Source organism: Mercenaria mercenaria, chromosome 2 (genome assembly GCF_021730395.1).
Source record: "Mercenaria mercenaria strain notata chromosome 2, MADL_Memer_1, whole genome shotgun sequence".
Taxonomy (NCBI): Eukaryota; Metazoa; Mollusca; class Bivalvia; order Venerida; family Veneridae; genus Mercenaria; species Mercenaria mercenaria.
Window position 1 is genome coordinate 25,323,845 of NC_069362.1, and position 20,153 is coordinate 25,343,997.

The 20,153-nt window shown below is 35.4% G+C and overlaps 2 protein-coding genes across 2 annotated transcripts in view; one reads left to right on the top strand and one right to left on the bottom strand.

The window, feature by feature from the left end:
* LOC123563551 (meiosis regulator and mRNA stability factor 1-like) overlaps positions 1 to 11,476 on the top strand; it is a 51,162-nt gene extending 39,686 nt beyond the window's left edge. Inside the window, exons 21-26 of the mRNA XM_053532946.1 lie at positions 945 to 1,172; positions 1,671 to 1,874; positions 4,577 to 4,841; positions 7,278 to 7,505; positions 7,773 to 7,937; positions 7,975 to 11,476. Of these exons, the coding sequence (XP_053388921.1) occupies positions 945 to 1,172; positions 1,671 to 1,874; positions 4,577 to 4,841; positions 7,278 to 7,505; positions 7,773 to 7,937; positions 7,975 to 9,155 (2,271 nt within the window). The 3' untranslated portion in view covers positions 9,156 to 11,476. The remainder of the gene's footprint in view (positions 1 to 944; positions 1,173 to 1,670; positions 1,875 to 4,576; positions 4,842 to 7,277; positions 7,506 to 7,772; positions 7,938 to 7,974) is intronic.
* A 7,999-nt stretch (positions 11,477 to 19,475) lies between these two features.
* Positions 19,476 to 20,153, bottom strand: part of LOC123563553 (UDP-GlcNAc:betaGal beta-1,3-N-acetylglucosaminyltransferase-like protein 1) — a 37,782-nt gene continuing 37,104 nt past the window's right edge. The window contains exon 12 of the mRNA XM_045356408.2: positions 19,476 to 20,128. Coding sequence (XP_045212343.2) covers positions 20,048 to 20,128 — 81 coding nt within the window. The 3' untranslated portion in view covers positions 19,476 to 20,047. The remainder of the gene's footprint in view (positions 20,129 to 20,153) is intronic.

Below are 20,153 nucleotides of genomic sequence, written 5' to 3' on the forward strand. Positions count from 1 at the left end.
TGACTATCATTTAAAGGCATATAGCTTTGAAACTTATTTTTTTCTTTTTCTAGGTCAATTACCAACCTCACTGGGTCAAGTCCCATAACTCTGACATGTAGTTTGGCCAAATTATGCCACATTTTGGACTTAGAAAATCCTGGTTAAAGTTTTGCATGCAAGTTTCTATAACCAAATCAAATGCCGATACGGAATTGAAACTTCACGGGTGTCTCTAGGGTTATAAAACTAGGTGAAAGCATCAAGTCCCATTACTCTGACATTTATTTTGGCCGAATTATTCCCCCATTTGGACTAAGAAAATCCTGGTTTAAGTTTTGCATGCAATCTCCAAAACCAAATACAGATATGGAATTGATTGCACATGTGTCTTCAGGATTATAAAACTAGGTTATAGCATCAAGTCCCATAATTCTGACATGCATTTTGGCCGAATTATGTCCCCTTTAGAATTTAAAACTTCTGGTTAACGTTTTGCATACAAGTTACTCTCTAAAACGAATGCAGATATTGAATTGAAACGCTGCAGATATATTAACATTTGGGATAATATTGCTTATGGGACAACAATTCAAATAGTCGAGCATCAGCTGTCTTACGAACAGCTATTGTTATTGTAGATTTTAGGTACTGTTTAAATGGAAAAGTTTCACTTAAACAGTAATATTTATGATGGTTTTATTTTCATTAACGTAATATTTGTAAATAATGCCACTTGTGAATTCAAAAAAATTGTGAATATTAATCTGCATCATGTCCTAATACAGTCGCATTTTGTAAATGGCATATAAAGATTTTCTTGGTTGATTGAGTTTAGAGTTTGGACATTCAGCTAGTTGAGCCTTATATTCCAGCTACATATGTGCATAATCAGCTTAAATATGCAGACTTGATTTCATATTTTTACTTGATCGTGATTATCAATGATGACATTTTGATTTCAGCTTCTTGATGAAGGTGAGGAGAAGGTAATACGTCTGACAGAACAGGAGCTGCGTAAAGTTGTCGGCGATCATATAGTTGACCTCCTTAAACAGAAGAAAGTTCAGTGCTACCCGCTGGACAATCTAATGATAGCTTTCACACAGCATTATGGCTACACCATACCAATGGAAGATTTACATGTATATAGCATGGAACAGTTAATGACAAAATTGAAACATGTTCTAAAGGTGAGCTGAATGTGATTATACATTTTAAATATTTTCTTTTAGTGTCAGTTATATTTCTTTTGTTTTGCTTTACCTGAAAGAGTGGTATTTTCTGTCAGTAACTACATAATCTGATTCTTACCAATAGACATAGAACAATTGTGCATGTGTGAACAAGCAGGTGTAAAATACAAAGGTTGTAGATAAAATGTTTAAATTGTGCAAATATTACAAATGTTGGTTTGTGAATGTGTTGTTTGAAAACGTTGTAGCGTTTTTCAATCTTCCAATGACAAGTTTCATTCGAGCCTTTGTCCACTGTTACTGTGCTGATATATATGAAAATTGCCTGCCTTAGGATCAATGTAATTTGATAGACAACTATCTCCCAAAAAAGTCATGAATGTTTTTTGTTGATTTCAAGAGTATATCTTGTACTGAACACTTACTTCTTCTTCATTTTAGCTGATGAAAGGTCTTTAAGAAATTTTTTTCTTATGTAATTGTTATCAATTTTAGGTTGAAATTTATGATGGTAAACAGTATATTGTACTGTCAGACCGAAGTAGTGCTCCCCCTTTAGCCAGGCAAGTTCTACAACTCTTGATGGACCAGAGTGGAGGTAGTCTCCCTTTGATGGAACTATGCAGCAGATACAAAACTACTTTTGGAATTGATCCTGATGTCCAAAAAATAAAGGAAGAATTATTAGACTATGTGCAAGTAAGAATATTAAAACATTGGAAGTATGGGATTTCAGTATTCTGATTAAAAGTATTGATATCCAGCTAGCCTAGTCAGTTTTTTAAAGTACAGATATATAACATAAGAAGTAATTTTACCAATTCTTTATTCTTGGCAAAATTATTGAATAATGGAAAGAAAGTTAGTAACTGAATTTTGACATTTTTATCTCACCTGTCACAAAGTGACAAGGTGAGCTTTTATGATCGCGCGGTGTCCGTCGTCCGTGCGTCTGTCCGTGCGTAAACTTTTCCTTGTGACATCTCTAGAGGTCACATTTTTCATGGGATCTTTATGAAAATGGGTCAGAATGTTCGTCTTGGTAAATTCTAGGTCAAGTTCGAAACTGGGTCACGTGCCTTCAAAAACTAGGTCAGTAGGTCTAAAAATAGAAAAACATTGTGACCTCTCTAGAGGCCATAATTTGCATGGATCTTCATGAAAATTGGCCAGAATGTTCATCTTGATGATATCTAGGTCAAGTTTGAAAGTGGGTCACGTGCGATCAAAAACTAGGTCAGTAGGTCTAAAAATAGAAAAACCTTGTGTCCTCTCTAGAGGCCATATATTTCACAAAATCTTCATGAAAATTGGTCAGAATGTTCACCTTGATGATATCTAGGTCAAGTTCGAAACTGGGTCATGTGCCATCAAAAACTAGGTCAGGAGGTCTAAAAATAGAAAAACATTCTGACCTCTCTAGAGGCCATATATTTCGCAAGATCTTCATGAAAATTGGTCAGAATGTTCATCTTGATGATATCTAGGTCAGGTTCGAAACTCGGTCACGTGCGGTCAAAAACTAGGTCAGTAGGTCTAAAAATAGAAAAACCTTGTGACCTTTCTAGAGGCCATATATTTCACAAGATCTTCATGAAAATTGGTGAGAACGTTCACCTTGATGATATCTATGTCAAGTTCGAAACTGGGTCACGTGCCCTCAAAAATTAGGTCAGTAGGTCAAATAATAGAAAAACCTTGTGACCTCTCTAGATGCCATATATTTCATGAAATCTTCATGAAAATTGGTCAGAATGTTCACCTTGATGATATCTAAGTCAAGTTCAAAAGTGGGTCACGTGCCATCAAAAACTAGGTCAGTAGGTCAAATAATAGAAAAACCTTGTGACCTCTCTAGAGGCCATATTTTCCATGGGATCTGTATGAAAGTTGGTCTGAATGTTCATCTTGATGATATCTAGGTCTAGTTCGAAAGTGGGTCACGTGCCATCAAAAACTAGGTCAGTAGGTCTAAAAATAGAAAAACCTTGTGACCTCTCTAGAGGCCATATTTTTCAATGGATCTTCATGAAAGTTGGTCTGAATGTTCATCTTGATGATATCTAGGTCAAGTTTGAAACTGGGTCAACTGGGATCAAAAACTAGGTCAGTAGTTCTTGAAATAGAAAAACCTTGTGACCTCTCTAGAGGCCATACTCTTGAATGGATCTTCATGAGAATTGGTCAGAATGTTCACCTTGATGATATCTAGGTCAAGTTTGAAACTGGGTCACGTGCCTTAAAAAACTAGGTCAATAGGTCAAATAATAGAAAAACCTTGTGACCTCTCTAGAGACCATATTTTTCAATGGATCTTCATGAAAATTGGTCAGAATTTTTATCTTGATAATATCTAGGTCAAGTTCAAAACTGGGTCACATGAGCTCAAAAACTAGGTCACTATATCAAATAATAGAAAAAACGATGTTATACACAAAACTGGATCATGTGGGAAGAGGTGAGCGATTCAGGACCATCATGAACCTCTTGTTGTCATTTTATAGCTGTGGCAATTCATTCCAATATAAAAATGTAGAATAAGTTTTGCAGGTATTGTTAAGTCCAAACCTCTCGGGTAATGCTTAAAAGAAGGATGTATGCACATGTGATATACACATGAAGAATACTATGATTATTCAAACTTTTAGATTTATAGACAAGTGTTATTATCATTTTTAGCTCGACTATTCGAGGAATAGGGGAGCTATCCTACTCGCCCCGGCGTCGGCGTGAGCATGAGCGTCACACAAATGTTAAAGTTTGCGTACCACCCCAAATATCTTCAAAGTCCATTGAGATATTGCTTTCATATTTTGTATACTTGTTTACCATCTTGACCCCAGTCTGTGTAAAGGAGGAGGCAACTCTATCAAGCATTTTGACTGAATTATGGCCCCTTTTCGACTTAGAATAAATGTTAAAGTTTGCGTACCACCCCAAATATTTTCAAAGTCCATTGAGATATTGCTTTCATATTTTGCATACTTGTTTACCATCATGACCCCAGTCTGTAAAAAGGAGGAGGCAACTCTATCAAGCATTTTGACTGAATTATGGCCCCTTTTCAACTTAGAATAAATGTTAAAGTTTGCTTACCACCCCAAATATCTTCAAAGTCCATTGAGATATTGCTTTCATATTTTGCATACTTGTTTACCATCATGACCCCAGTCTGTAAAAAGGAGGAGGCAACTCTATCAAGCATTTTGACTGAATTATGGCCCCTTTTCAACTTAGAATATGCTTATTGTAATGTTAAAGGTTTACTCATAGCTTATATTATACTAACAAGCACTGAGAATAGTCGAGCGCGCTGTTCACTGACAGCTCTTGTTACTATTTTTGATATGGTGATTCATCAAAAAATTAAGAGTAAAATATAATACAATTGACTGTTTTAGATATCTGGAGATGATGAATCTGGTGTGATCAGTCTAACACGTCTACAGGTCCTTGCACGAGATATCCGTGTGCTACTACAGAAGCATGGCAAGATGTCACTGGCACAGTTTGAGAGGCTGTTTTACGAGCAGTTCTGTTTGGAGATCAAACCTGCGTTGTATGGGTTCCCGACCACTGTAGCCTTGCTTATGGCTATACCACATGTTATCAGCATAAAAGGAAAAGGAAATAGAAGGATGGTTCATTTATCGGGAGACCTGCAAGGTATTGGAACTTAACTTCTTTTTCTGTGCTATAATTTTTACGTGATATCTTCTCATATACTTTGTAAATGCCTTTTATTTCAGCTTGCCTTACTGTGATAGATTTGTTGTACTCCGTCCCAAAAAATTGGGGGGAGGGCACTTAGAGTTGCCCTTGTCCGTACGTCTGTCCATCCGTCCGAATTTGTGTGGTGCATATCTTACAAAGAATTTGACTGAGGCTCTTCAAACTTCACAGGATTGTCATTTAGCATGAGAAGTTGTGCACCTGGTGTTATAATTGGGATTTCACACAGCCAGACCAGAGTTATGGCCCTTGACTTATTCAAACATATTGCTGCATGTATATCAAAAAGGATTGGACCTAGAATTATGAAACATTGTAGGAATATTATTCAGCAAGTGAAGTTGTGCACATATGGTTTTATTAGCTCACCTGTCACATAGTGACAAGGTGAGCTTTTGTGATCACCCTTCGTCCATCGTCCGTCGTCAGTCCGTGCGTCCGTCAACAATTTCTTGTCTGCACAATAGTGGTTTCATTTATGATTTTATCTTAACCAAACTTGCACACAACTTGTATCACCATAAGATCTCGGTTCCTTTCTTGAACTGGCCAAATCCCATTATGGGTTCCAGAGTTATGGCCCCTAAAAGGGCCAAAATTAGCTATTTTGACCTTGTCTGCACAATAGGAGCTTTATTTATGATTTGATTTTTACCAAACTGGCACACAACTTGTATCACCATAAGATCTTGGTTCCTTTCTTGAACTGGCCGGATTCCTTTATGGGTTCCAGAGTTATGGCCCCTGAAAGGGCCAGAATTAGCTATTTTGACCTTGTCTGCACAATAGCAGCTTCATTTATGATTTGATTTTAACCAAACTTGCACACAACTTGTATCACCACAAGATCTTATTTCCTTTCTTGAACTGGCCAGATTCCATCATGGGTTCCAGAGTTATGGCCCCCTAAAGGTCCAAAATTGGCTATTTTGGCTTTTGCAGCCATATAGAGACTTCATTTATGGTTTTATTTGACACAAACTTCCAAAATATCTTCAGCAACAATAAATCTTGGATTCCATGACAAATCAGATCCAATCATAGGTTCCAGAGTTATTTTATATCTGATTACCTCCCCTGATTGTAATCAAAACGGATTTATATCAGTAAGTACTTATGTCCTTTTATTTGAAATTTCATTATTGTCATTAGTTGGACTGAGCTAATCAGGGTAGATAACTATGGACTGATTTTATGTCAAATTACCTCCCTTTATTTCAAATTAAAATGGGTATATCTCCATAACTAATGAAGATACTGATCTGAAATTTCATTTATGTCGCAGATCTTCCTTTTGTTCACTTACAATAATTTTCATTTTAATTACTTCCCTTTTACCTTTCTATGAATAGCTTATTTTTAGTAACTTTTTTATTATTGGCCGTAGGAAAAACCGAGACCACTTTTCTGTGGTATAACATGGATGGTACCTCCAGTTTTTAGGTGTATTTTGACATATCTGTACCTTTTAAGATTTTTTTTTCTTTTTGGTTAAATTTCTTCCCTTTGTTGTGCCTGTCCTTTGGACTTTGATAGTTTTTCTGAGGACCTTCTTGTCCTCAAGTGCAATGATAACAGGTGAGCGATATAGGGCCATCATGGCCCTCTTGTTTGAGATTTCACTCAGCCCGACCAGACTTATGGCCCTTGACTTAGTCAAAAATATCCATAAAAGTTTGTTGAACGTATCTTAAAACTTGCTTGACCTAGAGTAAAAAAAATTGGAATATTATTCAGCATGTAAAGTTGTGCACCTAGGGTTTTCTTTGGGTTTTCTGTCCGACAGACCCGAGTTATGGCCTTTGATTTAGTCAGAAATATGCCTGAAGGGCATTCAATTCAAGTTTGTGTTGCATGTATCTCAAAAAGTGTTTGCCTTGAGTCATATAACATTAGAGGATTGTTATATAGCATGTGATGATGGGCACCTGGTATTCTTTTTGAGAATTCACTCAGCTAGACCTGAGTTAAGGTTCTTGACTTAGTGAAGAATAGTGCATAAAAGTTTGTTGTATATATCTTAAAAAATATTTCACCTGGAGTCATGAAATCATGTACAGTAACAGGAAGTGGGGGAACCATTGTCCTATGGACACACATGTAGTTAATTAAATTGTGATTTCTGGGAGAGTCTTAAACTTTTGTGAGGGATTGTCAAGGTTATGGTCAAATTATACACCCCCACAAATTTTTAACTAACTACATTAGGGTGGCTGCAACTTCCCCTGCTAGGGAATCGCTGTTGCTTTACAGTGAGGCGTCATAGGACTTGAACCCAAAAATTCACATTTATGTGAGGTTATTCAGTATTTTATGCATTTTAGGCAGATCTTAGGCAGTTTCTTTATTGAAGTTTCGTATATATTTTAGGATCATTACCTATCATAGATGAATCATACACCAGACCAGATTCGGACACGCCCTCAAATGATTCAGGCTCTGCCCTCACAGATGAAGACACACCTGTAGAGCAGAGGAAGTTCCTCCCTGCTGACTTGATGAGTGGGGCTGTCCCCTCAAATGTGCCATCCCCCACCCTAAGACCAGATCAATTTGGTCAGCAGATAGATCTCATCAAATTTGAAAACAATACCCCAGGTAATTTCAAAGTAATTGTGATAGCCTTATCTAAAAAACTAAACTTTATTCCTCAAGGATTTTAAGAAATTTTTATTTTGAATTAATTACATTACAATAAAGATTGATTTCATATTATTGTGTATGTCATTGAAATTAAATTCATTTTATCATTTTTTGATAATGGCCATGTTAGGCATTACACAAAATTTATATATCTTTGATGGAGTTCGTTTGATGAGGTATAAAGTGAAAACAATTTTTGGTTTCAAGGTCAACTGTTTTCAGTTGCAGATACCAGAGACAAAATATTTTCATCTATCACTGATGACGAGCGTGCCCAGCAGAAGACACCACTTTGCCATACCCCAACCTCTCAGCTATTACAATTAGCAGCTCAGTTTCTACCTACACCTCCCCCAACCCCAGTAGAAGAATTGAACACAAAGAAAAGTAATGAAGATAATGCTGCAAGTAAAAAAAGCCATAGGAAATCCATCAGAAGACATTTTCGATTTGATTAAACAAGGGTGGTGGAGGGCGAGTCCAAGTCAGTTGCAGGAAGTTAGCGAAAGCATAAAAAATGCAGGGCTTGTGGAGAAAATGGCACAGATTGAAATTGACTCCAAAATAGCAGGAACTGGTTCCCCAGCTACTGAAGGCCAGATGGGTTCAGATTATAATGGCAATTCAGAACATTCTTCCAGTACTGAAGTAAATAAAGAAACAAATTATAAACAAGATAGAAACAATAATGAGAAAACAAAAAGTACTGGGACAGAATACAAAGCTGCAATCAACAGTCTCTCTGCCACTATTGCATACCTAAAGGAGCAAAATGAGGATAAAGAAGGTAAAACTCACGCAAAGGATACCATGGATGAAAGCAAAAGCAACCAGTCTGAGAATAAGAAAACGGAAGACAAACCTCCAGTTGCTCTTTGTCCACGCCCCCTTCAGCCAGGATCCTACTGGTACTCTAAGCAATTTCAGATTAAAAGCGACAGTAGTCAAGAGTTGCCTAGCAACAGTAGTGATGAGGTACGAAAAGTTCTCGCTAATCTAGCTAATACAAAACCAAAACAGAAGACCAGCTCTGATTCACAGAAAGAGGATGATTCAAAATCAGTTCCCCTTGCAGAAAATACAGCTACTCCTCATGCAAGTATAGACACAAGTGAGTCATTCTCTGCAGAGACTATAACTCCAGAAGTCAGCAGAGAAAATCTATCTAAAGAAGTTGATCTAATCACAGAAAACCTTGAGAAATCTGAAAAAGATGTAAAAAGCAATGAATTACAAAAATTTGGTGATGTTCTGGAGATGGAAATAAAAGAAACTGAGAAGTATGTGAGAAATAATATCAACCAAGCTATGAAATCAGAATCTGATAAAAATAGAAACAAATATTTTGGACATCATTTTGAAAGCTGTGTCGCAGCAGACTGCATGTGCTATGAGGCCGTCTTTCGTCAAGATCACCCAATCGAGACAAGCTCGATTAAATCGGATTCAAGCTTTACAGAAAGCCCCGAGTCTTCGCCAAAGAAGAAAATTTTACAGCGTCAGCAAAAGTTGAGCTCCAGTTCTCTAAGTGATGAGTCTGGCAACAGCTCAATCAATAGACGTAGGTCTAGAATTGCTGCAAAGTTTGAACAACCTTTGGAGTAAGGTTATATATTACTCTGTTCAAGGCTTTCAGTGTATATGTATCAGCAAAGAGCTGCAGGCTTGATGCAGTTCTTGTTTCTGCTATGGTCTTCTTTTTTGCTTTTTGTGCACAGTTGTTAAAGACACTTATTACTGATTTTATTTTTTTTTTCTTGTTTATTTTACGTGTCTTCCTGAAGGATTCATTCTGTTTACAGTTTGTGCAGACATTTAATATTACTATATTAGCACAGAAATTACTGAATAAGCCTTTTTGACAAGATATCTTCATGAAGTTGTGTTGTTTGAGATAACATGTAAGAAAATCTTCCCTTACCAAAGGGCAGACATATTTTTGCAGAACTGCAAAAATTATCATACCACTGAACAAATACATGCTGAGATTCAACTTATTAATTATGTTATTGAAAGTACAGGTCATATGTTTATAAGTTTTAACATTGGGCAGTTGTTATACCTAGATCTGTTTACAAGAACTCACTGGTTCAGTAGCTAATCAGTATCATCCATCAGAGGTTCATCATAATCAGATGAACCTCTAATTTATTTCTTTCATTTATTTAGTGAGCATGCGCACTTGTTATCACTACCAAGAGTGGTTTCAGCCAATGTTTGCCATCATTCGGCATTCAAACGACATCTTAGCAAAGTACTGGCTACAAAAGAATAAAGAAGATATTGTATGACAGCAATTAATAGATTGATTCCTCTAATCGGATGTTTAGTAATTTACCTCAAGAAATAATAGATTCCTTGTAATTCAACGTCGATATCAGGAAGGACATGGTCATGCTTGTCACAGCTGATTTTGGTTTGTTTTGAAACGTTGCTCATTGGCTAAATTGTTTTACCTGTAATGTAATCAAATTAAAAAGGCTTTCGACAAAATGTGCCAGAGTTTCAGTTGGGGAACCATAGACTTCTGGTATGTAAGACTGTAGCAAATACTCATGTTACTTTCTACTTAGTTTTAATTTTTTAAGGGTAAAGCAGTTTTGTTTGTGAAAGGTGAGGAATCATTTTATAGCTTGGATGGAACAATTTTCTGAAAAATTTGAAAGGAATGTGTAGAACTCGGCATGTATTTGTTCAGTGGTTGCCTTAAACCAGGCTAACACAAGGTTATCTTGTAGCCTGGTTCAGGCAGAGTGGACATGCATATACTTACAGTGTATGGTGTTTGACAGAATTAGATAAACATTCTATTGCAAAAGTGTAGATACAAGAGTTTTTGTAACAAGCTAAGGAAAGGCTTTTACAATGTAGATAATGTACAGATTTGTTAAGGCTAAGTGAGAACATGTTTTTGATTCATCTTGTATGAGAGATATTTATGATAAGCTTAGATAATATAAGGTAATGAAAGGTAAACCTCTGATAATTGAGATGTTTAAGATTTATCGTATGAAGATGCTTTGACTTCCAGTGCTTTGTAATATATGTTTTCAGTCTATATATGGTACTCTCTGTACAATTTATTTGTATTTTAAAGATACTTCACTGTGAGAAGTGTTCAAAACATTTGCCACTCATTGCTGTGGATTTGAGCTTCAGCTTGGCTGAATTCTTTCAAGTAAGCCATATGGATGATCTAAATACATGCCTGAAGTAATGCTATAAGGGGAACCTTTGGTTTTCTTTCACTGTTTGATCATAAGCAATAAAAGCTCACCCAAAAAATACCAGAAATTACTTAGAAAATTTGTCAATAAATGTTGGGACAAAACATACTTTACAAAGACACTTGGATAAAAGCAGAATAAACCAGGCAAACACAAGAAGTATCTCTTGTTGCTTGGTTAAAAGTACACTGTCGGTCCAGTGGAATATTTACAGCAGATTGATTCACCATCAGATTCTGGCAACACTTATGTAAATTGGGTACATAGTTAATAAATAACGTTCTCTACATGTGTAGATGTTAATTTGTATTTGGCAAATTCAGATTTTAAGACTTTTTTAATAAATTAAGATCAATTTTCGTCATATTAGGCTTTAGGTAAGAGGATGTTTTTACCTTTGAGGAGCCACAAGGAAGGTTTTCCGACTCCAAAGCAAAGTTGATTGAAATTTGTTAGTTTTTAAAGAGAGTAGGTTCATAATGTATTGCTTTAAAATGGTATAATCTGTGTAAAAAAGCTTGCGCTTAAATTTTTGCAGCTAGGTTGAAGTAATTTAATGAATAAATTTTACTAGTGATGGGAAAAGTTCTCCTAGTAAATATTTCACTGGTTAAGACTTGCATTAGAGCATATATATATATACACACTTGTACATAGAATATAATGATATTTGTTAACTGATTAAATGTTAATTATAAAGTAAGGTCACTGCAATAAATCATTGGTAATACACAATTTAAATAATATACATGTTACTTATTATATTGTAACATGATGATCTTTTCTATTTAAATAAAAAATCGGGATAAAATGTTGCAAAGCCAAGTTTGGAGAGCAGTCTCAAATCCTAAACATCTGATTGGTGTACTCAAGAGGTCAGTTTTGAAATTGACCAATGGCAAAGCTGCACTTTGAGACTGGTCTTCAAACTTAGTTTTATAACCTTTGAACCAATTTTTAGCTCCATTATTCGGAGAATAGGGATGCTTTTCTACTCGCCAAGGCATTGGCGTGTCACTTTCTTGGTTAAAGTTTTTCGGCAACAATTTGTTTTTCTTTGTTACTATTGCTTATATCTTACTGTAACTTCACATAAACATTGTTCAGCATGCAAACAGAGTATGTGCAGGGGCTTGGCCCATTATATCCAAGGTCAAGGTCACCATTGTGTTATACTTTGGTATTTTTTAAGGTTGAAGTTTTTTGGTAACCTTAGTTTTTCTGTTATCTTTGTTACTATTGCTTATATCTTACTGTAGCTTCACATAAACATTGTCCAGCATACAAACAAAGTATGTGCAGGGGCTGGGCCCATTATACCAAAGGTCAAGGTCACCAAGGTGTTATACTTGGAATTATTTTCATGTTAAATTTTTTTGAAAGCTTTGTTTATAGACATATCTTTGGTACTTTAAAAGATAATGACTTGAAATTAAAAAAAATTCTTTATAATCATCATCTGCATGTGTGGTTACAATCCCCATAACACTTAATTGTATTTTTGACAGAATTATGCCCCGTTCATACTTAAAGTTTTTTTGCAATCTTTGCTTTCTGGATATAACTTGAGTACAATATAATTGAGACAAAAATTCATTTTACTGTCAAATCACCAAATAGTGAAGCACGCTGTCTTATGGACAGCTTTTGTTGTTTTATATATTCTGAATTTGCATAATTATATACAACAATATTTTCAGATTTATTTTTCTTTCATGAAGTTATAATTGTGTTTAGGTGTTTTAACTGTAATAAACCGCTAAAATGCCTTGTATATAGTTTAATTAACTTTTTCTTTTGAGATGGATTAGTGCCTACTGTATTTAAGAATTGTGCATGTTTTGAATAGCCGTATATTTAGAGACATTTTATTTATTTGAATATATTAAGCATGCTTTACAACCAGCTTTGGGTATAGATAACAATATTGTTGAAAGTTAACATCTGATGTAGTGGTCCTTTTGCAAGTCAAAAGTTTAGATAGTTTAATTGACTGAAGATGAATTTTGTTAGCTATTTTTTGCTTAAAATGAATACAGCTCGTATTCAGTGCATAGTGACTTTTTGTATATAATTTTCATACCAGACTTTTTAAAGACACTTTGATTTAAGGGTGTGATATGTTTATGTTTATTTCACTAAATGTGAAACAATTGTGGATACAAATTATACACATGTACTTGTATTAACTGAATTAATACTTTTAAGTATGTGTACTATTTGTTTTTGTATTATATGTCTGTGTATTCCTTGTAGTAACATTAGCATCAATTGCTTCTTGGCACTTTGCCAGATGCAATCATCTATGGCAGTTACTTTGAAACAGTAAGCTGGTTTTGTAAACTGACTACTTTAAAGGAAGATTCAGGGATCTTTTCTTGAAATAGATCAATAATTCACTCAATTTATTGAAGGAAACTTAATTCCAGGTTGTAAAACTGAGTTTGGAGACTAGTCTCATACTAAAGCATCATTCTGATTGGCTGGTTCTGAGGACAATAACAAAATTGACCAATAGCAAGGTTACAGTTTGAGACTGGTCTTCTAACCCGGATTTAAAACGTTGGATGCAGAAAGAAGTCTTTTGACATACAATGACATTTCTAAAAAATTAAGTAACATTCTTACCAGATGTGTCACCATCAAAAATGGATGGTTTTATTCAGATTATGTTTCAGTAAGATTTAAAAAGAAATCTGGAAAACAGGTTCCTAATTATATTCAATAACAATTTTTCAAGTGCTATTTTGTCCGGGTATACATAGTTATGTCAAGTTAGTTAAATCATGAATATTATACAAGATATGTGAGAAATAACCTAAGGATTTTCTTATATTTTTCATCCTTTATTCAACCAAAATTGTCTTTTAAAGTCTCCATGAATATTGAATTATTAATGATTTGAAACTTTACTTGATTTTGATAGATCTGTTTCTATTACCTAGATAGGTAATGCACTGTTTTGGTGTACATGTATATTATTTGTGAGGAGTTAATTTAGCTTTGTTAAACTATATGAAAGTCGAGTGTACTGCTGTCTCATGAACTGTTTTCATTTCTAATTACTAATGTGCTAGCAACTGCATTTTGTAATAAAAGTTCAATTTTATAAAAAAATGTTTCATTGTTTTTTTATATGCACATTTTGGAAAAACAGGACGTGTTATGTGAAGGCGTGTCTGTCCATCCATCTGTCTGTCATAATTAATGTCCAGAGCATAACTTTATTACCATTAAAGAAATTGACTTTAAACTTGGAAAGTAGATAGATGGCAATGAGGAGATGTGGAGAACCAGTTCTCTGTAGGTTAAAGGTCAATGTCACAAATTGAGCTGAAAGGTCAAAATTGTCCATCATATTTTATGTCAGGAGCATAACTAAATAACCATGCAAGGTATTGACATAAAACTGAAGCATGAAGGTAGGGTGGTTATGAGATGATTTCCAGAGTGCATGAACTAGGTCTGTAGGTCAAAGGTCAAGGTTACAAATCGAGCTCCAAGGTCAAATCTGATTTAATATCTGGCGCACAACTTATTAACCATTCAAGGTATTAACTTCAAACTTGGGATATATGTAGGTGGTGATGAGATGATGTGAAGGCCCAGAAAACAAACAAAGCAGAATGCATGAACCAGGATGGTGAGACAAAGGTGCAAGGTCAAATCTTTCCATAAAATTTTGTGTCCAGAGCATAACTTAAAAACTATTAAAAGTATTGACTTGAAACTTGGAATATAGGCAGGTGGTGAAAGCTGCAACAATCTACACTACAACACCCTACACCCCCTGCCAAAAAAACCCCTATTTTTTACATTTAGTTTCTTGCCCTTTAGTATCCAATCACCACAACCACACACACACCCTGCTTTCCCCCCCCCCCACACGCACGTGCCTCCCACCAAAACAGTCTTCAAATTTTGCTTCCTTCCTCCCATGATATAACCCTTAAGACGAAAATTGCCCTGCTTGGCAGAGCTCTTGTTTAATGACAGCCACAACATTTCTTTATGTTTAAAACAGCCACAAGACAGTTGAACAATGCATTTGAACATGGTAAAATATTACCTAGCCTTGTCTCTTTGCTCACTAAAATGATATCATCAAAAGTTGCAGTTGACAGTTCTTGTATCACCTGTAGACCCTTAAATATGAACGGACTTTGTTTCTCGTTGCCGCAAAATGTGAAATATTAACCAGGCTTGAAATAGGAGATAGTGACATTTTGATCCATAGCATTGTTGTTCACTCCATGTTGGCAGTCTTAGTGATTTTCTCAACCGCTTGTCTGATTAAATAGAACCCAATGAATATTTTATCATATACTCTTCAAAGGATGAGCATATAATATGCCCAGTTTTACAATTCATTAAATCCCATATATATTCCGTTGATGGCTCTTCCTGAAATTTAATACAAATACAGATAACTACAGGGCGGAGGGGCATGCACATCTTTCAGCAGGATCTCTTCATCAATTGCAGAGTTATTGCCCTTTGATTAAAAATACATGAATTCCCACAACAAAGTAACCGGTTGATTGATCTTTCTGAAATCTAATACAAAAATAGGTCACTATAGGGTGGTGGTGTATGCACAACTTCCATCGGGATCTTTTCAGTAACTTGAGATTTATTGTTTTTAATTTTATCTTTAAAAATAAAGTCCCGTCATTGACAAAAAGAAGCAACATAGTTCCTAAGTATATATTATGTAAATTCTCAAGGCATTAAAGACTACACACTAAACGTGCAGCTATAGTATGATATCAAATCAAAATCATTGAAATCATGCATTGTGTTCCAGAGGCAGCAAATAACACAAAAATATAAGATGTAACAGGTAAAACTCTTGGATCCATGAGATTCGTACTCTCAACCCAGTAAGGATCAATATTTCCAGATGGAATGGAAATACTCAGCCATTTCATTTATCCCCTACCAGTTAAAAACTGGCAGGGGAGGAGCTTCAGGTTTGCCAGCAGCCCGTCTGCAAAATCTGGATGCTGCAATAACTTATAAGTACACAAGGTATTTTAACAAAACGCAATACAGTGATCAGGAATCCTAAGGAGACAACGCATTCTTTTGTGTTGGTACTTAGTAATAAAATTCTGGTTTTTAAGCAAAAAATATGACAAAAATATGTATCCTTTCATAAATAAACAAGAGGGCCATGATGGCCCTATATCGCTCACCTGTTATCATTGCACTTGAGGAGAAGAAGGTCCTCAGAAAAAATATCTAAGTCCAAAGGACAGGAACAACAAAGGGAAGAAATTTAACCAAAAAGAAAAAAATAGATATGTCAAAATACACCTACAAATTGGAGGTACCATCCATGTTGTACCACAGAAAAGTGGTCTTGGTTTTTCCCTACGGCCAATAATAAAAAAGTTATTTATAGTAACGTGAAAGGGAAGTAATTAAAAAAAAAAAAAAAAAAAGTATTGTAAGTGAACAAAAGAAGGATCTGCCAAATAAATCTGTTGACATAAATGAAATTTCTGATCAGTATCTTCATTAGTTATGGAAATATAGCAATTTTAAATTGAAATAAAGGGAGGTAATTTGACATAAAATCAGTCCATAGTTACCTACCCTGATTGTCTCAGTCCAACTAATAACAATAATGAAATTTAAAATAAGTCCTATAAGTACTTACTGATATAAATCCATTTTGATTACAATCAGGGGAGGTAATCAGATATAAAATAACTCTGGAACCTACAATTGGATCTGATTTGTCATGGAATCCAAGATTTATTGTTGCTGAAGATATTTTGGAAGTTTGTATAAAAAAAAAAGCCATAAATGAAGTCTCTATATGGCTGCAAAAGCCAAAATAGCAAATTTTGGACATTTAAGGGGCCATAACTCTGGAACACAGGAAGAAATCTGGCCAGTTGAAGAAAGGAAGCAAGATCTTGTGGTGATACAAGCCAAAGAGCTATAAAAATAAATAGATTGGCAACTTGAAAGGCATATAGAGCAAATCTCGCCAGCCTCCCGTGACAAAAAAACGAGATCTCGTTACCGGAAGTGGCGCTTTCTCCACGCGCCATTTTGTATGCGAAAGCAATTCACCGGTAAAATAGTTATCACCGTATGACCACGCTTCTTTCGATGGCAAAAAAACCCTGTAATTCGTGTCTTAAGACCATTTCTCATTAAACTAATTTTGTTTTAGAAGCTAACATGTATTTTAAATGTAGTTTTAAAGGTACAAATTGTAACTCCATGCTCGCCGATGTTTGTTTTTAGTAAGATAACGCCGAATCACGCTCTGACACGAGCTCACGCGAGATTACAGCCAGTTGCCATTCTGTGTATTTTATACTTCTTTGTACAAGCTGTGTGCAAGTTTGGTTAAAATCAAATCATAAATGAAGCTGCTATTTTGCAGACAAGGTCAAAATAGCTAATTTTGGCCCTTTCAGGGGCCATAACTCTGGAACCTATTATGGGATCTGGCCAGTTCAAGAAAGGAACCAAGATCTTATGGTGACACAAGTTTTGGGCAAGTTTGATTAAATTCAATTCATAAATGAAGCTGCTAATGTGCAGACAAGGTCAAAATAGCTAATTCTGGCCCTTTCAGGGGCCATCACTCTGGAACCCATCATGGAATATCGCCAGTTCAAGAAAGGAACCGAGATCTTATGGTGATACAAGTTGTGTGCAAGTTTGGTTAAAATAAAATCATAAATGAAGCTGCTATTGTGCTGACAAGGTCAAAATAGCTAATTTTGGCCCTTAAAGAGGCCATAACTCTGGAACCCATAATGGGATCTGGCCAGTTCAAGAAAGGAACCGTGATCTTATGGTGATACAAGTTGTGTGCAAGTTTGGTTAAAATAAAATCATAAATGAAACCTCTGTCGTGCAGACAAGAAATTGTTGACGCACAAAAATAGCAAATTCTGGCCCTTTAAGGGGCAATAACTCTAGAACGTATGATGGGATCTGGCCAGTTTTTGAAAGGAACTGAGATATCATGCCAATACATGTTTTGTACAAGTTTGATCAAAATTGCTTGCAAAATGTGCTCTATCTTGTTCACAAGAAATTGTGGACGGACGGACCGACCCACCGATGGACGAAGGGTGATCACAAAAGCTCACCCTGTCACTATGTGACAGGTGAGCTAAAAAAGTACAAGCTTTTTTCAGGAAGCAATTTTATAATACACAGATATTAGGCAATGTTAAAAGTATCATTTACATACTTTATTTTGACCATTTGTATGTCTGCTTATATGTCAGTCTGCCAACCAGGCACAAAAGATGGGTCCAGAATCTTTTAAAATACAAATGATTTTTTCATGAAACCTAGTACATGTACATGCAACGAGTATAGATTCTTTCACTGGGAGAACATCTGGCTTGGGAGTAACAAGGCTCTGCTGAGAGCCAGATATTCCAATCAGCATCTACAGCTAGTGATAGAATCTTTTTCTTGCATGCCCTACTCAACAAACCAACAAACAGTGGTTAAAATAAAATCAAACGAATGACTTTCTTTGTACCACATTTTTATGCCCCCAGCATCTACTGATGTGGGAGGCATATAGTGATTGTCCTGTCCGTCCGTTCGTTTGTCCATCCGTTCGTACAAGGTTAACCAAATGGGACAATTTCGTCTAGCATCAATACCCCTTACTAGAATGACTTGATTCTAATGCAGATGTAACCTGTGACCATTCCTCATCTTCAGACATCACCTGACCTCAGTTTGACCTTGAACTTGACCTCGTTTTGGACTTAGGTTGCTTTGTATCGACAAGATGCCACCGGGGGCATCAAGCGTTTATTGAACGCAGCTTCTTGTTCTTACATGTAAACAAAGCACAGGAAATCAACATCCATAAACAGGGAAGACGTCATAATGTTTCAAAGACAAATAATGATGTTTTGTTCCGGTTTTGTTTTATCATTTGCAAAGTAATGTTATGTATTTCTGATGAAATAACATCTTGATTTGAGAAATATACAACAAGAAATAAAGAGGAACTATCAAGGTACTGGATTTTTCTCTTGTTTTATGTAATAAAATATAAATTACTGCATAAAACTTCTACACAGATGTAGTTCTTTATATGCCATTTAAAGTACGAGTAATCTAACACCGTGGGGTGTAAGATGGAGTTTTTCAGCATAGGTAGGTTATATCACTGCAAAACCCCAGTCTGGTAAGCAAGAAATTATGCACTCCATTTGCCTAATCATTTATCCTTCTCCTTCAGTCTGTGTGTATGTCCTTCAGTTACAAAAGGTTAATCTTACTATAACATACAGTACAGCTTGCATTTATAAGACTACCACGGGAAAGGCTAAAAGTGACCTAATAACAAAATTAATGTGGTTTCTTATTACAACATAATTTGTTCTAAAACAAAACAAAAAGAAACTTAAAAGGTGGTCTTATAATGCAAGTGGTCTCTTAACAGAGGTGGTCTCTTGAGCAAGTTTAGAGGCATTGAATATTTGCTACTGTAGACCAGAGACTAATAAATGAATATGCATGATCTAAAAATAGACTCCCACCAAATAATCACATAATGAAATAGTCAATGGTAATGTGATGTCATTAGCTGCAAGTTGCAATGCTGAAGTTCAGGTTTGAAGATGCTTCCTTTCATTCATTTTTTACCTGTTGCATTTCATAAATGTTCTTGTGTAAAGTCTTTGTGTATATATGGCTCACATGCGTTAATCATGTGACGAAAAATATCTGAGGAAGGCTACATATGCGCAGTTCAGAAAATTTTCATATCATAAAGTATAACCAAACAGTTTTTTTTTTATCAATATCATATTAAACATTATGTAAAATGATGCTAAGAACAAATTTTCTTAAAAGACAGAATATTTGTATGCGCTAATAGGAACCTCTTGCTATGCTAAGTCTCGTTTATTTCTGGAATCTACCATTCAAAGACACCACCATGTAAAATTTTCTGTAACAGCTCTGAATTCATATTTGCAAACTGTCCAGGCCTTACAAGGCGTTCATACTTTTGACCAATGATTCTGCATGTTGAATTTCTTTCATTAGTTATACAAGTCCAGAGACACATCTGAATAGCTAGTTTAACACAACTTCACTTGTTGAGTGCAACAAAACAGTATAATACATTGTTCTGTTTCCTTGGGAGACAAATTCTGCAGAATATTTTTCTAAATGATATAGAACAGTCTGACATTTATGTATTTCTTGACAGTTTTCATAACACTTCTAGACTCGGCTGGCATTGCAGTTTAACAATTATCAGTTAAAATGGAAGTAGTCCTGACCCTCTGTAAGCTGCAGTGATTCCAGGTTCCTCTCAAAGTCTCCATGTGTCAGGTCCTGTAATATACACAAATACATCATC